The 10,861-nt window shown below is 51.5% G+C and overlaps 4 protein-coding genes across 4 annotated transcripts; 3 read left to right on the top strand and 1 right to left on the bottom strand.

The window, feature by feature from the left end:
• Window positions 1–885: 885 nt before the first annotated feature.
• NCU16770 (hypothetical protein) lies at window positions 886–2,155 on the top strand. Its single transcript, XM_011396077.1, has 4 exons — window positions 886–1,244; window positions 1,327–1,423; window positions 1,505–1,540; window positions 1,614–2,155. The coding sequence occupies exons 1-4, from the start codon at window positions 937–939 to the stop codon at window positions 2,082–2,084; spliced, it is 912 nt and encodes a 303-aa protein (XP_011394379.1). The 5' UTR covers window positions 886–936; the 3' UTR covers window positions 2,085–2,155.
• A 459-nt stretch (window positions 2,156–2,614) lies between these two features.
• Window positions 2,615–5,615, top strand: NCU16769 (flavodoxin and radical SAM domain-containing protein). The gene is made up of 4 exons (XM_011396076.1): window positions 2,615–2,808; window positions 2,951–4,167; window positions 4,231–4,281; window positions 4,339–5,615. The coding sequence occupies exons 1-4, from the start codon at window positions 2,754–2,756 to the stop codon at window positions 5,356–5,358; spliced, it is 2,343 nt and encodes a 780-aa protein (XP_011394378.1). The 5' UTR covers window positions 2,615–2,753; the 3' UTR covers window positions 5,359–5,615.
• Window positions 5,616–5,639: 24 nt separating this feature from the next.
• Window positions 5,640–7,618, bottom strand: tom20 (translocase of outer mitochondrial membrane 20). Its single transcript, XM_956727.2, has 5 exons — window positions 7,493–7,618; window positions 7,176–7,363; window positions 6,844–7,089; window positions 6,661–6,761; window positions 5,640–6,602 (listed from the first exon to the last, which is right to left on the bottom strand). Exons 2-5 carry the CDS (start codon window positions 7,237–7,239, stop codon window positions 6,468–6,470), a joined length of 546 nt encoding a protein of 181 aa, XP_961820.1. The 5' UTR covers window positions 7,240–7,363; window positions 7,493–7,618; the 3' UTR covers window positions 5,640–6,467.
• A 194-nt stretch (window positions 7,619–7,812) lies between these two features.
• NCU06631 (exocyst complex component EXO84) lies at window positions 7,813–10,494 on the top strand. The gene is made up of 5 exons (XM_956726.3): window positions 7,813–8,252; window positions 8,332–8,566; window positions 8,628–8,974; window positions 9,031–9,953; window positions 10,015–10,494. The coding sequence occupies exons 1-5, from the start codon at window positions 8,061–8,063 to the stop codon at window positions 10,367–10,369; spliced, it is 2,052 nt and encodes a 683-aa protein (XP_961819.3). The 5' UTR covers window positions 7,813–8,060; the 3' UTR covers window positions 10,370–10,494.
• Window positions 10,495–10,861: the final 367 nt, after the last annotated feature.

The following is a 10,861-nucleotide window of genomic DNA, read 5'->3' as shown; positions in this document are numbered from 1 at the left end:
AATGGATTTTACTATTAAATCCACCTTTTTAAATACTATTATATAACTTCTACTTTATTTTTACTATTTTTACTATTTTTAGATATTCTTGTTTATAGCTCTACGAGTTTTTATTATATTCAAAAACGGACTTCGAATTCGGATTTCTCGTTGAAAGGTCTACAAGAATATATATGGTGCACCTAGGCGGCCGTCCGCGCTGTGGAATTATACGCGTTCAAAGTCGAAAAATCGAAGGCTTCCACCAACTCCTGAAAAAATGCCTCAGATGATGGGGGTGCCAAAGCGGCTCTGGCGTTTGGCGGTGGATTCGGGGATCAGGCGTTTGGCGGTGGGAACTGTCGTGGCCCGGGGCTGATGCCCGCGGCTGAATGTGCCTGGCAGACTTCCCGCAAGTTGCCAGGCGAGCCCCCCGCTAGTGCGGCACGGTGCAGTCAACCAGGCACCTTGCCCTGACGGCAACAGTCTCTAGCCCGTGCATGCCCCCACTCCCCCCCCCTTCTGCAAGATGCCCATCTCGTCCTGGACAAAATAACTGAGACCTTTGACATCATCCCTTGTGTATACTATTCCTACTACGCATCCAAGCGTCTTTGTAACACCTCTAACTTCAAGTTCTAGTCAATTTCTGAATAAAAAAGATATGCAAATGGGACTCTAGCCGATGTCTTTTCGAATTGTTGTAATACCTATCACAGTCTTGCAACGGCCTTTTCTTTAACCTTGACGCGCGGTAGTGGACTGTTTTACCTAACCTGTTGGTTCGTCACATTTATTGTGTCTCGGACGAGCTCATTCAATGCAAGAAAAACGACCCGAAGAAATCGACTGTGTGGAACCTAACTCGGGGGGGACGCTATCCCAGCCCAAAATTCCCCCTCATAAGCATTTAGCTCAGTAGTGTATATATGTCTCCCAAGACATCAGTACTTAGCAATGCATTCCCAATTTCCGTACTCTCCACCAATAAAGTCAAAAACCGTTTTATCTCTTCAACTCCAACCGAGGGGAACACTACGTGCAAGGAAAAACATGGATTCCGCTCAACGAGTGCAGACAGACGAGGACGAACGCCGGCCGTTGTTAGATGGTCGCGGTCGGGCGGAAGGGTTTAAATCTACTGCTGCTGCTACTGCTGCTGCTGGTGAACCGGCAAAGACGACGTGGGCAGGCCGGAATCAGTGGATTGTTCTTGCTATGGCTAGTGGAGCGTGTGCTGCGTTCAATGGAGCTTTTGCCAAGCTGTAAGTTTGCAGTTCAATGAAATTGTGGTTGACCATGGTCGGGATGATGACTTGAAGAAGAGGCTAATGAATACTTGACTAGGACAACGACGGAACTCACTTCGAACTTCTCTCAGGCTATCGCTAGGCTGCTGCATCTTTCTGAGGAAGAGAAGGTGATTGAGGTTGTTGTGAGAGGTGTAAGTCAATATGCCTGCCGTTTACGTTATGCTGAATTGCTTGAGAGACAATGAAGGCTGACCTGATTACTTTCATGATAGGTCTTCTTTGGACTCAATCTCCTCTTCAATGGTGTCGTAAGTCAACTGCTTTGCCACAAGCTCCTCTTCTGTTTATCTCACCCTTACTCACCTCTTCTCATTCTCACAGATGTGGACGCTCTTTACCAAAGCCCTCAAGTGTGGTCTTTCCACCACGCAGGTCTCCATCATGAACACGTCATCTAACTTTGTCATCACCGCCATGCTCGGTTTTGTCATCTTTTCTGAGGCTTTACCACCTATGTGGTGGGTGGGCGCTGCTATGCTGGTTGCGGGGAACGTAATTATCGGACGAAAAGACGAGGGCGAAGGTCAAGGGAGTAGTGACACAAAACAGGATGGAGATGGACATAGTACTGGCATTGGCAATGGTAACAATGATGCTGCTTCCGTCGGTGGCTCGGCACAAGGGTTGGCTGAGGGTGGGCTGGGGACGTACAGGCGTGCTGTCCAGGCTGAAGGGTCGGGGAGTCGTGGAAGACAAGGCGATGGAATACCGGCGGTGGACGATGCGGAAAAGGAGGACAGTGATGAGGATGTTGCGGAACTGAGTGGCAGAGCAATCGGTAACGGACGGTGAGAGTTCGGTGTATAGAATTGATCCTTTCTGGCAGATCTCCTCAGCATATATTGATTTTATTTTATCTGGTGTTATATGGAATGCTCTTGAATCTTGCTATGTTGAATGGTATGGTGAGCAGCACCAGTGGCGGCAAGACCGCGCCGTCCTCCTCCTCTTTGAGCTCCCGGAACCCTCAAAACCTGATCCAGCGAGGCGTGTACAAGTCTAACCTTGTGATGGTAGAGTCCAAGCGCAGTTTGATCTATCAGAGGAACTCTCAGATTATGGATTTGATGTGAAACGCAATCTAACATGGGCTCGCAAAGGCGTACATTCTCTGAAGTATGGTTTCAAGGCCCTCATGATGAAATGAAGGGGAGTCTCGAAAGCCTGGTGCCGTAAGTATCGAGCGTCACGGGTGTGTTCCCTTCGACCATCGCCCCTGCGTCCCGGCCCCGCAAAGCGCTAAAACGGAACTCCACAATTGCTTGCAGGGATCTTAAAAGCGCCGCTCCGTTTGTAGTGTAGCTCAATCTTAGTGCGGGGCAAGATTTTCTACCCAAAAACTTTGACAGAAGCCTTCATCTTTGTGTGGTTTTTTGCAACAGCAAACTGAACATTCGCAAAACTCGGTTGCGTATGTCGTAGCCTCTTCCTTCCAGGGAAACCAACAACGCCAGACCAGTCATGCCTTTCGAAATACCAGGTCTGAACCCGGCGGCCATCGCCGAGGTTGCTCGCTGTATGTCATTCCATCTCGAAATATCTTTTTGCCCCTCTTGGGTCTCGTGCCTGCGCGCGCACAAGTGGACGGTGCTGGGGTGACACCGGAATTGCATTGGTTCGCCGAAGCTAATTGTACTATCTGCGCCGGCCTATACCAGATGCCGTGGAACTGTGGCACGAACACCGAATCCCCATCCTTCTCTCGACCGTTTTCCTATTGGGTCTACTGAGGACCTACCTCCATCTCTATTCGGAACCGAGACAAGAGCTGCTCGTCCTGCCCAAGATCTACGAACCCAACGAGAAAACGAAGGAAACTACACTTGTTGAGACGGAAGTCAAGGACAAGAAGACCGGCGCGGCGATCACAAAGAAGGCGAAGACTGCCAAGGGTGGTCCCAAGAGGATAAAGGGCGACAAGGTCCGCACGAAGAAAGGAACGAATGGCAACGACACCGGTAGCGAAAGCGAAGGGCCGCGCAAGATTCAGGTCCTCGTCTTTTACTCGTCACTCACAGGCAATACGGAACGGTACACTAAGGATTTTGCAAAGGAGCTCGGAGACTTGCTCGTTGGTCAATCGGACGCCGAGAGCAAAGCCGAGAGCAACTTTTTGGCCCCCCAGGTCCTCGACCTCGCCGAAATCGACTTTGACGATTATTTCCTTTCACCCATGAAAGGTCCCGTGGACTATTTCTACTGCTTCATCATTCCCAGTTACAATATCGATTCCATCAACGACACCTTCCTTGCGCATTTGGACGAGACACATAACGATTTTCGCATCGATACATCCCCATTGGCGTCGCTCATTGGATACTCAGTGTTTGGGTATGGCGATAGAGATGGATGGCCTACGGAGGAGGAGGGCTACTGCGTGCAGGCTAAGCAGGTGGACAGATGGATGGCCAAGCTTACAGGGCGTAAGCGCGCATTCCCACTCGGCATGGGCGACTACAAGCGAGATGGTAAGGAGAGACTGTCTGAATGGCAAAACGGAATCGTGGACGTTCTCAAGATGATCGAGCAGACCGGAAGTCTTGGAGAGGGCATTCCCGGTTCTGGCGACCCCTTCGAAAGCGACGAAGAAGATATCGCGGAGGATGACGGTGAGGTTGTGTACGAGGAGTCCGAATCCAAGAAGACCCTCGAAGATGTCGAGGATTTGGGACGCATCATCAAACAAACACAGGGAGATGGTCAAGCCGCGCCGATTGCGATCGACTTTACCGACTTTGGAAAGACCGGAAAGACCGTTCACGCAAGAAAGTCAGCGACTGTTACCGTGAAGGAGATGGTCCCGAAAAACTCACCAACCTATACTTCCTTGACCAAGCAAGGTTATAGTATTGTCGGCTCTCACAGCGGGGTGAAGGTAAAGTAATACCCTGATTACAAAGTCTATCGACGAGGCAAACTCTAACCATGAAATTTTTAGCTGTGCCGCTGGGTGAAGAGCGCAATGCGTGGGAGAGGGTCATGTTATAAAGTAAGATTTACACTATGGTTGTGTATCGAATCGAGATCTAACTTTACCACTGAGTAGTATTCTTTCTATAATATCGTTTCTTATTGCTGCATGGAAGCAACACCCTCGCTCTCCTGCTCCAATAAGTGCGTCTTCTGCTGGCGTCACGGCACCAACCCAGTCGGCACCTCCTGGCGCTGGGTCGTCGACCCTCCGGACCTCATATTCAACGGCATCAAGGAGAATCACTACAAGAAAATCAAGATGATGCGTGGCGTACCAGGCGTCATCTCTTCGAGATTTACAGAAGCTTTACGTATCCGGCACTGCGCCCTTTCGCTGGTTGGCGAGCCCATCTTCTACCCGTACATCAACGAACTTTTGGGCATGCTGCACAAGGAGCGCATCTCCTCCTTCCTGGTCTGCAACGCCCAGCACCCGGACCAGCTCGCCGCTCTGCAGCACGTCACGCAGCTGTACGTCAGCATTGATGCCTCCAACAAGGATAGTCTCCGTCGGATCGATCGTCCCCTTCATCGTGACTTCTGGGAGCGCTTCCAGCGCTGCCTAGACATCCTGCGCGAGCGCCGGTTCCGTCAGCGTACCGTCTTCCGCCTGACGCTGGTCAAGGACTTCAACATCGAGGACGAGATCGAGGGGTACGCGGACCTGGTCGAGCGGGCCCTTCCTTGCTTTATAGAGCTAAAAGGCGTGACTTATTGCGGTACCTCGACTGCCGGTGCTGCCGGGCTCACAATGGCCAACGTCCCCTTTTACCAGGAGGTGTGCGACTTTGTAGTTAAGCTGAACGACGCGCTGAACAAGCGCGGGTTGGGGTACGGGATAGCGGCCGAACACGCGCACAGTTGCTGTGTTTTGCTGGCTAGCGACCGGTTCAAGGTTGACGGAAAGTACCATACTCATATTGATTACGAGAAATTCTTCGATCTCTTGGAGGAAAAGGGCCCAGATGGCGATTTTACTCCCGAGGACTATATGGGGGCTGCCGTGCCCGAGTGGGCGACCTGGGGCAATGGCGGGTTTGATCCCAGAGATCAGAGGGTGGACAGGAAGGGTAGACCGATTGAGAGACCATAGAGATGGGGATGAGCATGGTAAGCAAAATTGTACAAGTATTCAGGGGTAAATAACGTACATACCCAACTCATGATGTAAATCTTGCGGATCCTGATTTTTATCCTCACTCCAACTCTGGTCTGATTGTTAGCTTGATACTGGGTAGAAGGCACTCTCGATAGCGTACAATACTGTATAGTCCCAAAGCTCACGTGGACAAATTAAATGGCTAAGCAAATATGACAGAAGGCATTGGCCTGATTCAATATGACATTTTGAATATCAGAAATAGCGTATTCAAGGTAGGATCACGCATTGATTAGCCATAAAAACGCAGAGGAAAGTTGACACGAGGTCTTGAGCTAACACACAAACTGGTACTGGATCGTAGTGGGAAGATTGGCAATACGTTTCTTACGTTCTTGTCTCATTAAGCACCCCTGAAGTGGCCTGCTATCCCGTTCGCGCATACAGAAATCACCGTCCGTTATCCTGATAGGACCCAATTTTCGCTATGTACATGATGCTACAGGATAAAATAGGAGACCACCACCATCCCGCGCATCTCCGGAACATGAACAGAACAGAACAGAAATATTGTACAAGGTGGTAGGTAGATAGTTCGGGTGAGCGTTCGACCCTCAAACGCTCGGTTGAGATACCAGCCAGCCAATGATAAGGGAGGAAGTGTGGTGCTCGTAAACCTGCTGACCTGTTGGGAGTTCAAGAGTGGTGACGTGAGAGAGCAATACTGACCGGGGAGAGAGAGCCAAAGTGCGGTGCAAAGGACGTACGTTGAAAGGGGAGTTATGTGTCAGACAAGCAAAGGACCGCTAGCCTCCCCTTTTTCTTCTAGCTGGCTGGGTATAAATCGATCCGGGGTCGTCTGTTGGAATGCTCGTCCTGTTTCCACTATTCCTAGCTTTCTTCCTTTCGTCCACAAAAGCCATCGTTGGTGCGTCACGCGCCGTTTTCCCAACAACCGTAACCACCCAATTCCCCTAACCCCTTTGAGGGACTGCGGGGAACCACCGCAACGTCAACTGATACCCCCGGACGTTTCTTGCGAGGTGGGCTATTGTTGTCACTCTCCCTAGCGTTATGCTTCTTGCTGTATTTGGTGGACTCGTTTAGTCGAGGCCAACACCGGGGGCGGAGGCCATCTCGCGCATGAGCTCGGCAACATCGACGCCGCCGGTGTAGTTGGTGCCAATTTTGAGGCTGGGGTCGTAAGCGATCATCTCGGCGAGGATGTCGAGGATGGGCTAGTGTTTGTCGGATCAGTAAACATTCCACCCGTGCTATGCGGCGTATTCCTCTTACCTTGGCAACGGTCTTGTCGTAGATGCTGATAAGGTCGCCGGGCGTAGGGTAGACCTTGAGGGCCTTGTAGAAAGCGAGGGAGGCATCGATGGCCTTGGTGGCTGTTACGAATGGAGTGTTAGTAGCCGACACATGTCCCGGAAGTTCCGTTCCTTCTTCTCGCTTGGTTGGCAAAACACTTACGATCCTGGCCCAAGATCTCACCAGCCTGGACCTGCTCGAGGAAGTAGGCCTCCTTCTCGTCCGAAGTGGTAGGGAAGCCCTCCTCCTTGGCCTCATCAACCATTTGCCTGATTCGTTGTCTCTGGGCCTGCTGGCTCAACTCGGCGTATTCTTTCTCCTGACGAGCCTGTCGCCTGGCGCTGCGCCTGAGTTGTCTCCTGAACTCGGGGTCATTGCGCCTCTTGTAGTCGAAGTAGACGGCGTAGGCTGGAAGGTAGGGGAGCGCAAGGCATCAGCGACTAATGGTTACATCTCGAGAAAGTGGTGACGTTGAGATCCAAGTGCAAACTAACCGAGGAAACCCGTGGCGACGGCCGCAACGGCAGCGGTGGTGTAGGTGACGGCTTGCGACGGCATCTTGTTGGCTCGTTGTGTGGTGATGGTGGATGCGGGGGAGAGTCGAGAGAGAAGAATTATAATGGTAGGGAAAGATGCGATGGATATCGAGCCTCTCGATTTCTTAGTACTACCGGAAAGACTGCTGCAAGTGGGGGTCAGTATATGACACTGGCTCCACGGGAAGGTTCACAAGCAATGGACATCAACAGCACTCTCAAAGATTGGATGGTTAGAGGAGAGGTAAGCTTGCAGGTCAAAACATTGCACATACCGTAATTATCGTACCCGTACACTACACAAACTGTGTTTTTGAGATTCAAGTTGTCCCAGCTTGGATTTCTTCAACACGCCCTCATCCGGTTATCGATTTGATATTTTTTTCCAAACTGCACTCCGCGTTACCGACAAGCTCACGGGCCAATGACGCTAGCAAGGACTTGAACAGTGGTGCACGAGCCAATGGCTTTCCACGGCGCTGTCAATGACGGCCGGGGTTGCAGAAGGGACGTTCCACGGCCAGGTACATACGTACAGGTACCCGCTATCCAGGGGGTGTGTCCATCCGGACTGCGGAGACGTTTCCCCATTACCATCAGCCTGGAGGTTGTCACTTGTCTGCTTCCATGTCACTTTTGAAGCTATCAACAACCACAGTCAATAATCTGGTGGCGTGTTGTTCCGCGACCCTCTGCCCTCACACTCGCTGACACCTCGCCAGTACCTGTCTGTCGCAGCGTGTTTAGCCGTGCGATAGCTCCGACGACACAACAACGACAACTTGACCTCTTCCTTCGAGTCTCATGTTCGGAGCGGGCGATTAAGGACTAGCGACCACCATCATGTCCGAAGAACGATCCAAGATATCGCTGAGAAGCGGCGGCAAGCGGAAGAACCGCCCAACCATTAGCGCTCCCAGGCAGATTTCGGCTCCGATACCACAGGACAATGGCATGCCTCAACCCCCTCCGGAGGCTACAATGGCCGACGAACCACGCATGACGCGACCACGGCCTCCGCCCCCGGGCGGCAAGGTAAGGGGAGCTCTCTCTCGTCAGCAACGCCAATGGCTGGAGTTTTGGGGCTAACATGTGTATCTGTTATTCCCAATAGACATCAGATTTGGTTAAGAAGCGGTATTCGACTCGCTTCGGTAATATGCCAACCGACTTTGACCCGTCTTCGAATCCGATGCCTGCTCTTCCGGACCTCGAAAAGTACATGCAAGCACAGGTCGGCTCCCCGCCATCTAGAGGAGGAGATGCTGGAGGACTTGGACCCATGGGAAGGGAACCACCTAGGGTGGACATACGGACCCTGAGAGACCCTAACTTTGCTCCTGAGCAGTGTACGTTATGGGGGTTGGACAAGGATAGGGGTCACGGATCGGTTTGCTGACTTGCTACTAGATGTGGCCGAGGTTCTCGGTGAAGCGACCGAAGACGAGATACGGGACTACGAGGACGCCCTGAAACAGCTCAAGGCTCGAGCAGCTGCCGACCTTCAGCAAAATGTCTACCAGAACCGCACGCAGTTTATCAAGATCAGCAAGGAGGCCGAGAAGCTCAAGGGGGAGATGCGCACTCTCCGCAACCTCATGTTGGAACTTAAGACGAACACTACCGCCCTTCGAGCTTCCTCCAATAGTGCCGATAGTTCGGGGAGTTTGGGACCCGAGTTTTCGACAGGATTGAGCAAGAGAGACAGGCGAAGCTCCATCACTGACCGAACTGCCTTGTGGAGCGCTCAGATGCAAGTCAGTATTACCTTCAAACCCGATTTCACTCGTGTCCTTGCTAAACATATCGATAGGCTCTATACAAAAGTGTCGAAGGATCACAAAAGTTCTTACCCAATTCCCAAGGCCGCCATGTTGTTCAAAATGCAGGCCCATGGATTGAACTAGATAACGCCACCTACAAGTCGAGGCGCTCCATGCAAATCTTCTTGCTCAATGATCACTTGCTGATTGCGTCGCGCAAGAAGAGAAAGATCGACGGTCCTGGAGCGGATGCACGGGGCCCCATGACGAAGCTCGTTGCTGACCGGTGCTGGCATCTCTTGGACGTTGAAGTTGTTGACATGGCTGGAACCGGAGACTCGTCAAATGGCCGTAATAAGCTTGCTGATGCGATTATGGTCAGAGGTGGCGGTCAGAACGAGTCCTTCATTTACAGAACCGAGAAGCCCGAGGACCCCGAGAAGACAACCTTGATTCTAAATATCCGCAAGACGGTGGAGGAACTACGCAGGAACCTTCAATCAGAACGAGATGCGACTAATAAGGCAAAAGAAACGATCAACTACTTTGCCTCACGCGATCCGGGTCTGCTCCAAAAGACAGAGCTTCTGGAGACTCTTTCCGATATCAAGGACATGCTCATCGAGGTCGATGGGAAACAACAGAACCTGCGTTGGGTGGAGAGCCAAATGGACGAACTGGACATCAACATTGCCCTTCAGCAAATCGAGCCAGCCGTTGCGCGAATCGAGATGTTGAAAAACCTCGCCTCCGGTCTGAAGAACAACATGATCGCACAGGACTTTATCTCGTTCAAAGTGGATGAGAGATGCGCCAGGCTTGCAACTTTGGTTGTCCGTGAGCTCGTGAACAGCCATAATGATCAGAAAAAGACCAAAAGGAACGTGACGTGGTTGGTCAGGTTGGGATTTGAGGATAGAGCGCGGGAGGCCTACCTCGAGGCCCGAAGTGAGGTCATTCAAAAGCGATCAAGGTATGTTTCCGCCAACCAGTTGGGCTTTTAACTCTGTTAGGATTGGACTGACGCCCAGTAGGCAATGCATATTCCAGGGAGATCTGCACCTGTATATCTGGGAAATTTCATTCGTTTACTTTATGGTTATACGGAATACGGTCATTTGCTTTCAGAGTTGCTTCCCACCACCTATGATGAGTGCCTGCGTGAAGTGGGCCAAAGAGGAAGTCGACGCCTTCAACGTCATCCTAGCTAGACAGCTCAGCAGTGCGGAGGAGGGCGGCGAGGTATGGACCGAGTGTGTGAACAGGGCAAAGGAGCACGCGAGCATGCTCTCTGACGTTGGACTTGACTTTCGGAACCTGGTTGGGCGGAATGTTGGTACATCTACTACAGTGCCTGGTGGCGCTTCGGCTGGGCTGGGTCTGTCCTGAGCCGTGATGAACCCAAGCTGCAAAGACAGAGGATCTACTGAAGTGATATTGGAGATACATATATAAAGAGCAAGTTAAAGTAATGATAGTATATCAATGATGAGGCAAGCATGGGCATTGGTACGGATTCAGGGCCTGAAGCGGAACGTGCCTTCAGAGCACGGTATTCGGACAGAGGAGATTGAGGTTACAAGTCATTTCTAATATGTGTAGGGCAGCGTTTCATTACAAATACCTGCGGTCGTTCCCCGGATGAGATGAATGCCACATGCCATTGTTCATGATTGATGATGAAAGTTCCCTACATTATGTTGTTGGGCTTAAGACTTTCCGTGCCTTTCGTCTTGAAAGCGAGCGTGCCCCTTGCCCCTCCCTACCACGCAGAAGGTACCTTGGCCCGATAGATTCGTGGAGAAGTACACGCGAGGCAGGGACGCTAGCGGGGATTCCAGCTGCTGACATTGGGCGCAAGGCCGGCTTCTGTGTGACTGT

The sequence above is a fragment of the Neurospora crassa genome, linkage group IV (assembly GCF_000182925.2).
Source record: "Neurospora crassa OR74A linkage group IV, whole genome shotgun sequence".
NCBI lineage: Eukaryota > Fungi > Ascomycota > Sordariomycetes > Sordariales > Sordariaceae > Neurospora > Neurospora crassa.
This window is presented reverse-complemented; position numbering and strand designations above follow the sequence as displayed.